Source organism: Canis lupus, chromosome 29 (assembly GCF_011100685.1).
Source record: "Canis lupus familiaris isolate Mischka breed German Shepherd chromosome 29, alternate assembly UU_Cfam_GSD_1.0, whole genome shotgun sequence".
NCBI classification, from domain to species: Eukaryota; Metazoa; Chordata; class Mammalia; order Carnivora; family Canidae; genus Canis; species Canis lupus.
In genome coordinates, this window is record NC_049250.1 from 17,165,743 (window position 1) to 17,182,737 (window position 16,995).

Genomic DNA, 16,995 nt, shown 5'->3' on the forward strand with positions numbered 1-16,995 from the left:
TATGTATTATAATCAGATATCTCAGTTGATTCTTCATTCCAATTTTATAAATTGTTTCACAGAAAGAATCTTATTCATTAATTAAGCTCACATTATTGAACTCTTATTTGTGTTAGACACAAAACAAGCATTAGTCATCTCATATCCAAGAAAGATCTGATAATCTAATTCTTAGCAGCCTATTTCACTTTTAGCAGTAATGGGAACTAGGCAGGAGTCCAGTTTAATGGCCTCCTAGAAGGCTTTGGTATTTGTTTTGCAATGTAATGAATCTTTGTTGCAGTTCCTATCATCCTAGGTGGTTCTCTATTTAGAGGTCTGTGTCAGCCTTGACAAGAGGGCCATTTTTGTGACTCTTTATTCTCCCCTGAAAAGAGACTCCAGGAGAGAGGTGGTATTTATTGCCTTTTGGGATCCAAGCTACTCCATCTAGGTACTTAGGGAAGATTTAGTGAACAAAGAAATGAAAGGAGTTGGGCCAAGTCTCTGACAGCTATATCTTAAAGCTTCATTTATAGAAGAAATAGAGGGGGCCCTCTCTAGTGCTGTGGAAGCACAGAGATAGGTCTTTCTTTGTAGTGCTAGAGACACTGTCTCCCATCCCTTTCCTCTTATAGTCAGTCACTCCCCCAAAGCCTTAACAGAAAACTCGCTTACTAAGCCACCTGCCTAGTAGGTTAACTTTCTAGGTACGAGAGGAATAGAGTATAAAATTAACCAATTAGGTATTGAGTTCCCTGAAAGCCCATTGTAAAATTAGTGTTGGAGACTGTGGCTCATACCCATTGTATTGGGTGTGTACATTTTTCTCTGTATAATTTTTATTTTAGGCTGAGGGGAAGACTACACTTACTGATTACCTAACAGAAGTCAGGTACAGTGCTGGGTACTTTACAGTATATAACTTCACTTAAGTAGAAGGACTAGACATCATCTGCATCATATAGATGATGAAATCGAGGTCAAACTTGCCAGTAAATAGCAGAGCTGGTCTTTATAATCTTTGAGGTCAGAAAAACCAATATTTAATCTCTCTACTATGTGAACATTTTAAGGTAAAGCTAACTCATTATATTCTTCTAACAGGATACTTTGCATCGGAAGATCATGAAAGATTACAGTGAATTTTACCATATTTTTTAATATAAGAGGTTGTAATAACAGATGTTAAAGTTCTGTAATATACTGTGATGTAAGATGCCAGATTTCTTGCTCAGGGAGTTAAAGGTGAACTCTGATTCTCTTCCTATTAAAATGCATATCCAAAATTTGTCATCTACCTGTAGGAAAAGAGAAAGGAATCCCATGGATATATTTGACATGGCTAGGCATCGGCTGCAAGCTCCTGTCAGAAGACAGTCACCTAAGGGCTTAGATGCTACTACTTTTCAGAATATTCATGACTTCAATGAGCTGAAAGATAGAGGTGAGTAGAATGCTACTCTTTTAGATACAACCTGTGTTCTGCCCTTATTCAAGTATTTATTTGTATCCTTTTTTAAAAGTAAATTTTCATTTAGAATACCTATTTTAAATGATGAGTAAAATTTCTATCTATATGCTTGAGTTTTCAGCTTACCAGTCTGGTAGATGAAGCTTTAGTGGGTCTAGCTCTTTTCTTTTGGAGAGTGTACAGCTGTTACAGCCTCTTGGGAGTGGATTAGAGGAGTTAGAATAATGAGATGAGTGGCCTTTGTCATTAATGGATGGGGGACAGGGCAAGACGAGCTTAGGAAGGAGCCTGAGGAGGAACAGCCACAGTGACTGGAGAATGTGGTATCTTGAGAGCTGAGGGAAGAGATTGTGTTAGGGAGAAAGGATCATGTAAGATGAATATTGCAAAGTGTCAGCTGGATGAGAGGTCATTGGTGACCTCACTTAGATCTCTTCTGGTGAAATTAGGGCTTCAGAAGCCAATTAACTTTGGAATGAGGATTGACTAGGAGGCAGAGTGTTGGAGGCAGTAAAGCATAAGACAAGCCCTGGAGGAAGCTTGGCTGAGAAGGGGAGGAGTGAAGGGTCTAGAGCTGGGGGATCTTATTAGGATGGCTAATGTGGGGTAGGGTACAGTAGAGAGAGGGAGTGATGAGAGCAGGGTCCCTGAGTAGGCAGGAACAAATGGAGGATTTCTGAAGGAAGAGAGTAGATTTGATGTAGCACTTAGAAGGAGGAGAGAAAGCTTAGTAGAGAAATAGGATTGCCAGGGATATACAGGGGCCTGGGAGACCGAAAATGAGTAGAGGAACAAAAAATGTGTATTACATGTGATTATTCTTTTGTACCTTTAATAGAACAAGTGTTGGAGTTGAGGTGACAAGTTGCTGGATATGTGGTCATATGACCTATACTGGATGAACCAGATTTTGATTTTTCTTCTTTTTGTTTTTAAAAGTAGTATCTATTACAGAAAGTTTTGAAAACACAGATAAGATAGAAAAATCTCCTTACTCAAACCACCTAAATATAAACACCATTCATATTTCTAATCTTCTTTCTGAGCCTAATTAAAACAAAAACAAGATATAACCATTACTTTTCTCTTTTGTTTTTCATTTAGATTTATAAATGTCACCAATTACATTTACTGTTGTTTTTTAACGCTATCATTTATTGATAATTTACTATATGCCAGACGTTGTATTAACCCAGTGGGTCTCAGAGTTTGGTCATGGGACCTGTGCAATTAAAACTGTTTTTATTGGGGTGCCTGGGTGGTTCAGTTGGTTAAGCATCTATCTTGGGTTTGGGTCATGATCCCAGGGTCCTGGGATGGAGCCCCATGTTGGGCTCTCTGCTCGGTGAGGAGCCTGCTTCTCCCTCCCTCTGCCTGCTGTTCCCCCTGCTTGTGCATTCTCCCTCTCTGTGAAATCAGTAAAATCTAAAAAAAAAAAAAAAAAAAAAAAAAAAAAAAAAGAACCCTGTTTTTATTATAAACTAAGACATTATTTGTCTTTTTCATGTTTATTCTCACACATGTGTACAGGTTTTCTGGAGGTTACACAACATGTGACAACTTCATTGCTCTAACGCTCATAACACATTTATGTATTCTTGCATTTTAAAAATTTCTTAGTTTTAATTTCTTTTTTTTTTTTTTTTTTTTTTTTTTTAGTTTTAATTTCTAATAAGGCTTGTGAGTGTGAGAGAGAGACATAGATAAAAGCTTCTTGGGGTCCTCAAAGAGTATAAAGAGATTGTGAGAACAAAAAAAGTTTTACACCATAAAATTGAGCCATTCATTTCCTTGTATTATTTCCACATTAAGTCCTTGTTCATTATGTGATTCAGTTGTTGATATCTCTTCTTTTTACAGAGAGGAAACTGAGTCTGGAAATAGCCAAGTCAGGGTCCATTCAATCCAAGTTCATGTGTCCAGAATATCTTCTGTTAACTTTGCTCTTAGCCATTTTCTAATTCTTAGATATTCAACATGGTTCTCATGTTTTTGTTATATTACACTATTACTTTATTTTAATAATTTTTATAATTTCTGATCATAAAGCTTTTTACATATTTAGAGTCATTTCTTTCTTTCTTTATTATTTTTTTTAGGATTCTTTCTTTAAATTATATTCCAGCAGTATAATTAGTAGAACAAAGGGAATAATTTCAAGGCTTTTTAAATGTATGAACTATATTTTTATTCTTAAGATTTAAAAATAAAGGTTTAACGTTTTCATTCTGATAACTTGATATTCTTGAACTTGTGGCATAGATGAATTCTTAGATTGTTTCTTCCAACAAGATACCTCTCCTAAAGTTCCAGCCAGTCTGCATTTATTTTGCTTTTTGCATGATATTTGCAAAGGCTAAAGTATTAATTGGCCAATAACATTATATTTTGATTTTTTCAGTATATTCTGAGATTGGCTGTGATTACAGCGCCTAATGGCTGCCTGAGTTGTAGCCATGTCACTAACTGCTTGGCTATCCCTGTACATAGTTGCCCAGCTGTGTGCTCTGGGAGCATCTTGGGGAGTGGGAAGGTGTGGACAGAGAATGCATAGTAAGCTACTGCTTGTTCTGGGGCGAGGGGAGGTTTCCTTTTAATGTTGATAAGTTTGTGAAAGGGCAATTGTTTAAAGAATATTAATTTCCTGTTTTTGAGTTTTAATGATAATTTTAATACCTTTTGACTTTGATAGTTTATTATTTTAATTGTTCCTTGATTTTGAAATTAGGTTACTCATAGGTTACTTGCAGTGAAGTTCTATAAAATATCGTTTGGAAACAAAGATTGAACTTGGCAATATATGTTTTGTACTAGATTCAGAAACACGAGTTGATCTGAAATTCATGTACCCGGATCCTCCAAGAGATCACCACACCTTGGAGATTCAGCAGCAAGCCCTACTAAGAGAGCAGCAGAAGAAACTGAATAAAATAAAGATGCAAGAAGGTGCTGAAGGTAAGAAATAATCATTCCTATCTCAAATAGTATCAGTGGGTTTTTTTTGTTGTTGGCTTTTTTTCCTCTCTGGTATTGATACAGTCCCAGGCAACTTCCCTCCACTGGCAGCTCCATGCTCACATGGCCTTTTGGGCCCAGCCATTCACTATAGCGAGGAGGATGAAGTACCTCAGATAGGCCAGGTGACATCTGCAGCAGGAAGAAGGAGCTCAGGGAAGGAGTGCTGGGCAAACACACCAGTGCCCTATGGGGCATTTCTTTGCCCTATGTGTCTGACAGGTTTTGATAGGACATAAAATCTGTTCAGTGAGACTGGGCTATGAATATGTTTTTGAATAACCAGCCAATCAGCAGATACTTACTGAGTGCCTACAGTGAACACAAGTACTGACCCATATCTGGGGGATGTGGTGGTGAAATATGCTACTGCTGTCAAGGAGCAAGTTAGATGTTGGATAAGTTAGATGCCAAATAAGCATAAGTGTGCTGAGTGCTGCAAAGGAGAGATCTGGGGTCCCTTGGGAGTGTGGAAGTTTGGGTGGGGGAGCACCTGGTGGCAGAGTGGAGGTAGCATCTGTGGGCTCTTTTGGCTCAGTGTCCTACACGACCCTCCCACATATTTCACCAGTTTTGCCAGCCTGCAGGCCACAGAGGGCGGCCATGGAAAAGGAGTCCTAAAATCACAACAACCCAGTAATAAAAATGAGAAGACATTCTCATTCTTAGGCCTGCAGAATCTGAAGAACCTTTTTTGACCATAAGACAGTACACAGGAGTAAGTTGTGTACCGTTTTAGGCCAGGTCAGGACTTTGGTAAAGACTGATGTAGGGAAAGTCCTTCATCGTATACCGAGTTTCTCACAGTGGTCTCCTAGGTCACTGTCTGACAGCATAGTATCATTAGGTGGTCGCCGGCGGGACACCGGGTGCATCTTAGCACCGAAGGTATCCATCTTCCACAGCAGCCACCTGCCCACTGCCATTAAACTCTGTGATGGTTGAACTCATAAGAATATGGTTTAACTATAAAAAGTCACAAACAGGGCAGCCCAGGTGGCTCAGTGGTTTAGCGCTGCCTTTAGCCCGGGGAGTGATCCTGGAGACCCGGGACCGAGTCCCACGTCCGGCTCCCTGCATGGAGCCTGCTTCTCCCTCTACCTGTGTCTCTGCCTCTCTGTCTCTCTGTCTCTCTCTCTCTCTGTGTGTCTCTCATGAATAAATAAATAAAATCTTAAAAAATCACAAACATTGTATAAAATATTCTAAGAAGGAATACAGGCTATCTCATTCATTGGTAGCCTATTCATTCTCAAAAGCAGTCTCTGAAGGACAAAATGTACTATTCAGGGGAACACACAGGAACACTGGTCAAATCCAATACGGGCCTTTGGGATATCTGATCCAGAGTCTTTGTGGAACCCAGTGCCTGGGGCTGAACTAGTTCCATGTGAGGGGCTCGTGTGTAACTCCACTCAAGCAACTTTCTACCTAGATTGTGGAAATATGAGAGAAGATGGTGAAGTCCTACCTTATCTTCTTTATAGGCATCAGTTTTAAGTTCACAATGATTCTACTCATTCTGTTCATTAATGTGAATTGAAGAAAATTTTATTCAACTAGAATGGATGCTGAGTTATATTTGTTAATAAGTAATATCTTAACATTCTAAAATGTGATAGTTGAAAAAGAATTTACGGTAGAGAGCTGGTCACAAAAGATATTCTAAAAATTTTTATTTTTAAAGTTTTGTTTTTCTCCCCCATCAATGACAGTTGACTTGGATGCCATCCCAAGTGCTAAAGTACGGGACCACAGAATGGTAAGAAGCCAGTTATAGTTTTTCAAGCTAATGTTTGGGGGATAAAATATTTAGGAATATGGTAAGTAAGTAAACCACTTTTGAATATTGAATTAAGAAAAAAAATCTTGTCTCATCTGCGTAGTGCATAGGTAGGGATATATTAGTAGAACATGCAGAGAGAAAGCATATTGTCATATGAAGTATATTGTGATTGTAAGACATTAGAGCTAGGCTGTTCACGTTGGTCTGTTTTTAGCTGTGTGGCTTCAGGCAAGATATTTATTCTTTCTGTGCCTTAGCTTCCTGATCTGTAAAATGGGATAATATTACTTACCTCTGAGAGTGGCTGTAAGAATTAAATTATTATTTGCAAGGCACCGAGGGATAGGCCTAGCAAGTAATTTCTCTATAAGTGTTTATTACATAAATAAAAAATAGCTCAGGTTGTTGCTGGGATTAAGTGAAATAATATATTAGCATGGGGCCTGGCCCATGAGTGCAGTGTGTTTGCTGTCAACATCATTAGTGGCAGCGGAAGGAGGAGTTAATAATGTTAACCAGTGGTGAGGCCTGTTAAGAAAGTAAGCAAGGTAAGGGCATCACTCTTATCCTGAGGAGGTGACATCCGTGCAAAGACTGAATGAAGGGAAGGGATGAGCTGCTTTCATACAACAGATCTGTATTAAATACTTACTGTGGGCCAGGTATGATGCTAAGGTGCTGGGGGTACTGGCGTGAGCAAAAGGGACAAAAATCTCTGCCCTCAGAGAGCTTGCTTTCTGGTGAGAGGGAGAGACAATAAACAAATAAAATGTTATGTTAAGTTGTGGGGTTCTGGAGAAAATGATAGCCTGGAAAAGGGGGTACAGGGTATCCTTGGGTGACAGGATTTATAATGTGAAATAAAATGGGGATGAAGGGCCTCACAGAGTTAAGTAACATTTAAGCAAGGGCATCAGGGAGGTGGCCATGTGAATTCCCTGAGGACACATCTGGAGGAAGAGGTTTCTAGGCAGTAGCCCTGGGCAGGAATAGGCTTGGTGCACACAGGGAGCAGTAAACAGGCTGGGGAGGCTGGAGAGCCATGAGTAGGGGGTGGGAGCAGATGGGGTAGAGGGGTGACGGGCTGGACTATGGAACCTCTGAGCCTATCACAGGATTTTGCTTTTTACACTGAATGTGTTGAGAAGCTTCTAGAATTTTGAAGCAGAATAGTGGCAAGGCTACTGCTATAGTCTAGTCAAGACATAAGGTGATTTAGCCCCAGGTGGGAGCAGTGGAAGTGCTCAGAGTGGTTAGATTCATTTTGAAAGGAGACCGGATAGAATTTTGACATTGACTGTGAAGTATGAGAAGTCAAAGGTGGACTTCAAGCCTTTGGGTTGGGATTTGCAGTTTATAGCAGTGGCAAAGCAGGAGAAACAGATTTGCGAGTGGATAAGATTAGGAAGTTGATTTTAAATATGGTAAGTTTTGGGGCACTTGGGTGGCTCAGTGGTTGGGCGTCTGCTTTGGCTTGGGTCGTGATCTCAGCATCCTGGGATCGAGTCCTGCATCAGGTTCCCTGCGGGGAGCCTGCTTCTCCCTCTGCCTGTGTCTGCCTCTCTGTGTGTGTCTCATGAAAGTCAAACCTTTTTTTTTTTTAAGATTTATTTATTTATTCATAGACACACACAGAGAGAGAGAGGCAGAGACACAGAGGGAGAAGCAGGCTCCGTGCAGGCAGCCCGATGTGGGACCCGATCCCGGGTCTCCAGGATCACACCCCAGGCTGCAGGCAGTGCCAAACCGCTGTGCCACCAGGGCTGCCCAATAAATAAAACCTTAAAAAAAACAAAGTAACATGGTAAGTTTTGAAATGCCTTTTAGACAAACAATTGGACTGGCAAGTAGCAGACAGATAAGAGTTCAGGAGAAAAGTTGACACTGGAAATAAATTTAATTTTCCAGTTAAAATGACAAACAGCATTACAGCATTTTCAGATTATAAAGGTAAGGCTTGGCTTGGCTGTTTTAGTAGCCCAGGGTAACCAGTTGATAGCTCTTGGTACTTCAGTTTGAACTGAATATGACATTGCTAACAGCTACCATTTACAGAGAGACCACTCTGTGCCAGATTCTTGACATTTCTCTGAAGTTCACCATAAGGCATCCTTATCCCTATTTGACATAAGAGGAAACGGCTAGCCCCTGGTCACATAGTCAATAAGCTGCAAAGCCTAGATTTGAAACTAGGCTAGTCTTGAGAGCTCCTCCTCGTCCCCATACCACACCTATTCCTGAAGGCTCTGTAGGTCATGGGTTTCTCTGTATATGGCAGCCACATTTCTCAGGGAAAAGATACTGAAATGTAACAGCTGGGATTTTGGTTCAAATCCTGGATTAGTAACACCATATTTTGCTGAGTTTGAAACTCGGCACAAAAAGCTAATAAATTTGGGCTCTTCATCTTCCCAGAAACTGGATTGTGTGGAAAACACAAATGAAAGTGGTGCAGGTTGTCATGGAGAAGATAGAGCTTGCATGGACTTGGATCACTCTTCAGTTATGTGAAGGACTCTGATGAGGAAGAGAGGTGGCACAGTGTGTATGCCGTGCTCTATTAGATGCTGTTCACGCTTAAAAAGCAAAAGTAGATTCAGTAGATGTTAAGTTAAAAAGGAAAGTTAAATGCAATATATAGAAGAATTCAGTAAAAGAAAAGAGCTTTCTGATAATCAGTGTTGTGTATCAGTGGAATAGATTTAGAAATTAATGAATAGCTCTTCAGTGGAGTGTTCTAGCCTATCCTAGCAATCTGTTGGGGAAGTGGTTGTAGGTGACTTTAGGCTCCTTCCAGCATATAAGGTGATATTATTCTCCTATATGTAAGTCTGTTAACCTCTTGAGAGCTCATCACAAGTGCAATCCTAGTGTTATTTTTTCCTCCACTCTTTCCCTATCTGTGCTATATTTTTTGTGATAGCTGCTGTCACATAGGGCTATCATTATCTGAGGACTTGCCTCCTCCTCTCCCCCATGGTATTACGATCCACTCAACAGCAAAAACTCTTATCTTTGTTCCTTGCATGGAGGACATAGTAAGTCTGCTATACAGATTTATTGAATGAATGAATCTGGGCAATGGTTTAAAGACTTTTAATGTTTAATTGGGTTCATTGCTTTGTACTTTTTTGTCAGCAGTATTGTGACCCTTAATAAAATAGTTATTTTCTGTAATTTGGGGGCATTGGAATGTGGTATAGGAGGCAAGTAGCCAGTCCTACCTCTCCCCATCCTTTTTTGCTAATTTGGGGGACAGCGTGGAGACTTGTGTCTCTTGGTGCTAATTTGCTGTTTTTCCATCTAGGACTAATAAAAATCATTAACATATGATCTTTCTTTTAGTCCAGAGAAGACTCTGATGATTTCTTGAAAACTTCATTATTGGAATCTGACAGTGCTTTTATTGGTGAGTTATATTTATTTTACCAATCTAGTTCTTTAAAGGTTAAATATTACTTAAGTATTTTTCTCTGTACTTGACAAAAATCAGTACTTTACTCTCTGTTTTGCAAAGTGGTACAAAGGGAATATTCTACTAATTTAATAATCATCAAAATGACTTATTCTGATTTTGAGAATTTTATAGCCAAAATGAAATTTAGAAGTCATAGGAGTGGTTCATACAAAAATCTGTACATGAAATTTCATAACAGCTTTACTTCTAATGGCCATAAACTGGAATCAGCCCAGATGTCCTTCAGTAGGTGAACGGTTATGTAGTACATCCATACCATGGAATAGTGCTAAGAGACCAGTGGATCAGGATCAAGGATATTTTATCAGTATCAGTATCTTGGGTATGAATGAGACTACAGCTCTTCTTTTGCAAAATGTTACCACTGGGCAAAGTATGCAAAGGATCTCTATTATTTCTTAAAAATGCATGTGAATCTTTAAATTTTAAAAGGTCATAAGAATATTTTTAGTCTTAAAAAAATCTCATGGTACCTTTACCTTTCTTCTTAAGTACTGTAATATACACTTAAAATTATGTACCTGATCATAAGCATTTATGCTGTTATAGGGCCATCTGGGAATTATAGCTCCTACATATTAGTGGTATTTCATGAGACTAAAATTACAAACTACCCTATAATTATTTTTTAATGAGTTTTTCCTTTCCATGATGTCATATTGTGGAGAGTGAGTAAAGGTAGAGAAATCAGAAGGAAACAGGGATGGGGAGGATCTCTGGAGGCATTAGGGAAATGTGACCTGTTCGTGTTAACAATAAAGAGAGAGGTTGGAACACTCAGAATGATGTCTTGGACTGTTTCATTATACTAGACCAAAGGTACAGCAATCTGTCTTTGCTATTCCACAAATATCCCACAGTCTTGACCGTTACCACGGTTCTAATGAATGTGGGTAAAGCGTGTGTGTGTGTGTGTGTGTGTGTGTGTGAGAGAGAGAGAGAGAGAGAGAGAGAACCTAGATGAAAGTTCTGAGGATCTAAGTGTATAGCATGTTGACTATAGTTAACCATACTATATACACAAAGGTTGTTAGCCTTATTGTCAAAAACATTTTGCAGAAATTCCTGGGGGGCTCAGCGGTTTAGCGCCGCCTTCGGTTCAGGGCGTGATCCTGGAGACCTGGGATCGAGTCCCACATTGGGCTCCCTGCATGGAGCCTGCTTCTGCCTCTGCCTCTCTTTGTGTCTTTCATGAATAAATAATTAAAATCTTTAAAAAAACAAAACATTTTGCAATATGTAATTGACCCTTGAACAACATGGGTTTGAACTGTGTGGATCCACTTACATGTGGATTTTTTCCCAGTAAATACAGTACAGTAAATGTATTTTCTCAGTAACATTTTCTCTTCCTTTATTGTAAGGATATATATGATATATGTTTAACATACAATCTTATGCGTTAATCGACTGCTGGTGTTTACTTCTCACCACTCCTAAACATCATTGTGTAAGTCCTGGCTAATGTGCTAAGAAAAGGAGTTAGATTGGGAGGGGGAAATAATTAATGTCTTTGTGCACAGATGACATGATTATAGGAAATCTGATCAATAAAAGAAACCCTGGTTTAATAATACAGCATGGTTATAGGATACCGGGTTAATATATAAGTCAGTTGCTTTCCTATTTGTATGCTACCTGGAAGACACAAAATATAACACTGCATAACTTCATTTATATGGAATCTCAGGAAAGGTAAATCTCCTGAGCTTGAAAGCAGCTCAGTGTTTACCTGGGGCTTGGCAGGTAGGAGTTGTGTTTCCTGTGAGCACAAGGGAACTGAGGTGACAAGCATGTTCTAAAACTAGAGTGTAATGATGACTGTTCAATTCTATAAAAGTTACTGAACTGTGAACATTTGTAGTATCTGAGTTTTATTATATGTAAATAATACCTTAAAGCTATTGAGAAAGAGTCTTGGTTTAGCCTGGAGCAAAAAGATTTGAAATAGTGGATGTTTAAGACCTCTTTTGTGTGGTCCTCCTAGGTGCTTATGGCGAGACATATCCTGCCATTGAAGATGACATCCTCCCTCCACAGGGAGCTCCCTCTGCAAGGGAGCGCAGGAGGAACAAACTGAAAGGACTGGACTTTGTACGTATGAAGTATCTTTTTCTTTTTTTCTTTTTTCAGTTTAGGAGTTGAAAGTTCTGGGTTCTGGCCCATGCTAAATTGGCGTGGTCCAGTAAAGAAAGAGCACTTGCTCTGGAAAGAGGTGGCCACAGGTCTAAATGTAGGCTCTACCACCAAATAGCTCCCTGGGCTTAAGCAGGTCATTGAACTCTGGTTGTTGGCTTCTTTGAGGTAGTATTTTTTTTATCTCCTAAAGTGGTTATAGGTCTAGTAGTATCTGGTACAGAATGTTCAGGAATGTTCATTCCACCCCCTAATCTTCCTCCTTCCCAGTTGCAGGCTATTTGGATTTCAGAGAAGGTACAAGAAGCAACTAATAAACATTTATTGGAAAGTCTGCTTTATCCTCTTAGACTACTCTATATGAGTAGGCATGTACACCTAGGAAGAGAACTGTTGGGGTGTAGAGTAACTATGGTCAACGTTTTGAGGAATTGCCAGACTGTTTTCCAAAGTGGCTGCACCATTTTACACTTGCACTGCAGCAGGTCCAGGTTCTTCATCATGGCTACACTTGTTACTGTCTCTTTTGTTACAGGCATCCTAGGGAGTGTGAAGTAGTGTCTCATTGTGGGTTTGATGTACATTTCCCTAATGATGTTTAGTACCTTCAAGATAGGTCTGTGCAAATCCTTTGCCCATTTTCTAATCAGGTTGTCTGTTGTTGATTTGTAAGTTCAAATACATAAAATTTGAGACGCAACCCTTATTAGATGGATGATTTGCATAGTTTAATCTCATTTTGTGTGTGTGTGTGTGTGTTTTTTTTTTAATTTTTATTTTTATTTTTATTTTTTTTATTTTTTTACTTTCTTGAGGGTGTCCACTAAACTACAGCAGCTTTTAATCTTGATGAGGTCCACCTCACTACGAAACCGTTACCTAACCCAGCACCATGAATTGTGTTTTCTTCTAAGGGGTTTGCTCTTGAATTTAGGTCAGTAATACACTCAGTTAATTTTTATAACTAATATGAGGTGTAGGGGTCCAAATTCATTCCTTTGCATGTGGACAATCCACTTCTTCCAGTACCATTTGTTGAAAAGGCTCTTCTTTCCCCTAGTGAATTAGGTTGGCTCTGTTGTCTGTAAACTTTATGGGCTTATTCGTGGACTCTGTTCCCTTGATCTGTGGGTCTTTGTGCCATTACCACCCTGTCTTGATTACTCTAGCTTCATTGATTCTAGACCCGTTGTTTCAGTTTTTACCTTTTGGGTACTCTAATTCCCCACTTGTACCCAGCCTGGCTGCATTCAAATATTATCATCACAAGTGCTGGATCTTCATCTGAGCCTGCATAAATAAACACCAGGGGTTAGAATATAAATGCTACAGATTTCCATTTGTTTTTATTCTGCACACTGTACATTTATCAGGGGCAAGAATATTTTTAGGCTCACTGATTAACGTTTTAGTAATGACTGTTTCTGAAATTCTGTTTTTAATTGTAGGATAACAGTCATCCTAATGTGCCACCAGATGGTCTCTCTTTAAAATCGGTGTCCAGCATAAATATTGATCAGCTTAGAATGAAAAATGAGGAACGGATGCGAAGACTGAATGAAATTCAGAATAAACCAGTTAATACAGGTAAATAGCCAGTCTTGGTGGACTACAGCATATTTCTGTAAGAACTCAAACCTGTTTACAGGGAAGTTCTCACTAATGGCTGGGGCTGGGGAGAAGAGATGGGATGAATTTTGAAATCCCTTTGGGTTATAAGGCCTAGAACCATAGACGCTATCCAGGAAAACCTGGACTTTGGATCAGCTTTGCATCCGATTCTACCGGAGGGTATGCTTTTTCGAGTGGATTCTAAACAGATGGAATTTTTATTAAATATATCCAAGCTTTCTTTGCTTTCAGCAGGAAAGATGCTGGTTAGTATCAGCACCTCACTTCCCTTACTGAAGTGGGGGATTATCCGAAATTAACTCGAAAACTTGGTGTTCTTTAGATAACACATCTATTATAAATTTATAGTACTTTGAAGATTTTTTTTTTTTTTACTTTTTTGCTTGGCTTTCAATACCACAAAGCAAAATAGCCTCAGGTGGTTTCTTTTTAGAATAGAAGCCAAGGGTGTGGTATTTTCTTTTTTTTTTTTTTAATTTTTATTTATTTATGATAGTCACACACACACAGAGAGAGAGAGAGGCAGAGACATAGGCAGAGGGAGAAGCAGGCTCCATGCACCGGGAACCCGATGTGGGATTCGATCCCGGGTCTCCAGAATTGCGCCCTGGGCCAAAGGCCGGCGCTAAACCGCTGCGCCACCCAGGGATCCCGGGTGTGGTATTTTCATTAGGGCTTCATGGTCTCCCCTTGTTTGGGTGAGCAGCAGGTTGAAGTGTGCTCACGGAGCACAGGCAGGCAGGATGGTTCCTTAGGCAGCTAGTGAGCCCCTTGAAAGAGTGATCTTTTGGGAAAATTCCCTTTAGTCTGTTGAGCTATATACAGTAATTTTCTAATAGTGATTTTCCTATCTTTAACACTTTATTAATTTAAAACTAATACTCCTACAATCTCCAGCAGTCAGGGTATCAGATGTACTGGTGGTGATACCACACCAGATGCCAGCACATACGGTAAACTGATGGAGCATATCTGTACCGAGGATGACCTATTCTTCAATTTCTTTTAGAACCAGTAGAGGTAATTAATATTGAACAGGAATATGTTTGTTTAAATTGAGAGAAAATAGAACATTTGAAGAATCTCTTACAGGTTTTCAACTTCTAAACTTCTTTTTAACATTGTCCTTTCAAACAGGAGCTTTTTGGTACGATGTGGATTGATTGCTCATTAAATTGACTGCACATAGCCCTTTGCTGGGCTAATCCTTCACAGACCGGGAGATGTAATTTAAAAAAAAAAAATGACATCACAGGGTAGGAAGACAGATTTTCCTATTCTATCTAATAAGTAAAATACAGATCTAGAAGTTGAGTACATGCAATTGAAGAATGAAAAATTAAGGATCTACCTTTTAACGGAGTTAGACACCAGCCTCCTAGATTAGGTAAAGAATGGAAGTAATTTTGTCTCTTGTCTGCCTGTCTAGTGCTTTCCTAAAAGGACTTCATTTCCTTAAAGCATTAACAGGTTTGACTGACTTCTAAAACTTTGCTAAATTTAAGTTTTTAAGACTGCATACACTTCTACAGTCTCCTTTGCTATCTTTGGAATCCCTGTGGGGTTTGTACCTTATTCACTTGACCATTTTCTTCCTACATCTAAGATAAGGGGCCTGGACAAAACAGTACTGTGTAGAATGAAATACTATGGAGAACTGCAGGGCTGGAATGGGTTAAATTAAGGGAGATGTGTGTTCGCTTCACCTCCTTGCCACCAGTGTGCCTCTTGCCTCTTTCAGATGATGAGAGCTCACTGGTCGACCCTGATGACATGAAGCACATGGGGGACGATGGCTCAGACTCTGCAGCAGCCGAGCCCTGGCTGCGCCCAGGTACCTCTGAGACCCTGAAACGGTTTATGGCAGAGCAGCTGAACCGGGAGCAGCGGCAGGTTCCTGGAAAACCAGGCACTTACAATTGGCAGGGCCTGTCTACTGCCCACGGTTAAAATAAATCGGTGTTGGACTCAGCAGTGCCTTTTTAAGGTGAAAGGAATGTCACATCTGAAACTTAAATAATATTTGTGCTACTTTGGGCCCCTACCTAGAAGTCTCTTACACAACCATCTGTATATAAAGGTCTATTTTTTCCCATGATGATACATAATGATGTATATTATGTATATAAATAAAAGGCAATGATTAATTTATAGAATGTAGAATTATATAAAATTATTTTTGCACAATTTTGCCATATATTGGGGTGGTAATGAACTCTTGGAATCAACTACCATATGTGCATTATTTTAAATTCTGCCTGTAAGGTGAATAAAACAAGTGTCTTAATACTGTAAAACCAGAATATGCTTGTATGTACATTTGCCATTGTTCCTCCTATTCAAAATAATTCATTTAATAAATACATTGGTTACAGCTGTGACTATTTCAGTTGCTAGGTAATGAATCAAATGTGCTAGTTATTTCCAAGTATTGGGAATCATAACTGATTTTATTCCCACCCATGAGCCATATACTAAATATCAATCACATCTTTCTGCCTCTATTTTTATGCAAATGAGGACATTACATTTACTAATTTAATTTATATGACTTAACCACTTGATAGAAATAAATTACTTATTACCAGTCTCAGTTTCTTATTTTAACTGGAATTGAGGTTTCTAGACAAAGTGAGAGATAGGAACCCCCAGGGGTCAAGGACAGACACTGGAATCCTTGCTGTGCCCACCACAGACCCTTGGATAAGTGAGTGAGTCAGTCTTCTGTCCCTTCGTAAGTGGTATTTTTTAAAAAGTAAAGATTAATACAAATTCTGGGAAGTAATGCTTTGGTTTCAGTACTAGGACAGCTGAGAACGCCCCCAGGCCCTACTTCTTGCACACTGCCACTAATGGTGGACAGGATCAGACAGGTCTACTGCAGTGTGAAATTTCTCCATTCTGAATTTTAGCTGCATATAGATTTTATATTTAATACTGTGAAGGTTTTTCCTCTTACATCTTCATTTGAAGGTATCATGAAAGCCTCTGTCTTAAGACAGGGTCCTGATACCATACCATAAAATAACCACCAGGTCATTTGAAACACTTACCCTTCAGACAGACTGGAAGTCATGGTGGTTCCCAGCTACCAGGGTGGGCGACTCCCAGCTCTAGCATCCAGCTGGGCTTGCACAGGGCTGTCTTGGGGGAAGAATATATGGTAATACCTCTAAATGCACTGTTCAATAACATCATGTAAGAGAGGTATGAGAGCAGCCTGAATACTTGAAACACAATCATTATCTTGTCATGTTCCATTTTTCTTCAGATGCCACTGTACCACACAATTGAACTAACTCCTAGGACACACAGTACCCCAAATGGGACGTCTGCTCTTCTTCACAAACGGTATAGCCTTATCTTGCTTGGGTTATTAATACACAAAATTTTAACTATGAATATCCTATGGTTGAAAGATGCATGATCCTAATGCCAAAAACTGGAAAGAAAATACCAGACTGAAGAACACCGAATTTCTGGTTCTCTCTGGCC

The 16,995-nt window shown here is 39.4% G+C and overlaps 1 protein-coding gene and 1 long non-coding RNA gene across 29 annotated transcripts in view; one reads left to right on the forward strand and one right to left on the reverse strand.

Moving 5' to 3' along the window:
* CSPP1 (centrosome and spindle pole associated protein 1) overlaps nucleotides 1-16,995 on the forward strand; it is a 183,604-nt gene that overhangs the window by 116,432 nt on the left and 50,177 nt on the right. For 19 of the 28 annotated variants that reach the window (XM_038579450.1, XM_038579465.1, XM_038579466.1 and 16 more), the window contains 7 exons: nucleotides 1,287-1,426; nucleotides 4,268-4,408; nucleotides 6,184-6,230; nucleotides 9,600-9,663; nucleotides 11,720-11,826; nucleotides 13,317-13,455; nucleotides 15,242-15,450. In XM_038579450.1, coding sequence (XP_038435378.1) covers nucleotides 1,287-1,426; nucleotides 4,268-4,408; nucleotides 6,184-6,230; nucleotides 9,600-9,663; nucleotides 11,720-11,826; nucleotides 13,317-13,455; nucleotides 15,242-15,450 — 847 coding nt within the window. Of the gene's footprint in view, nucleotides 1-1,286; nucleotides 1,427-4,267; nucleotides 4,409-6,183; nucleotides 6,231-9,599; nucleotides 9,664-11,719; nucleotides 11,827-12,683; nucleotides 12,963-13,316; nucleotides 13,456-14,637; nucleotides 14,757-15,241; nucleotides 15,875-16,771; nucleotides 16,852-16,995 lie in introns of those variants that run through there. The other 9 variants (XR_005381064.1, XR_005381063.1, XR_005381062.1 and 6 more) reach the window with 6 other exon arrangements.
* On the reverse strand, nucleotides 890-15,359 carry LOC111093244. Its single transcript, XR_005381070.1, has 3 exons — nucleotides 13,074-15,359; nucleotides 6,907-6,991; nucleotides 890-1,280 (listed from the first exon to the last, which is right to left on the reverse strand). It is a non-coding gene; the product is annotated as an uncharacterized LOC111093244 (long non-coding RNA).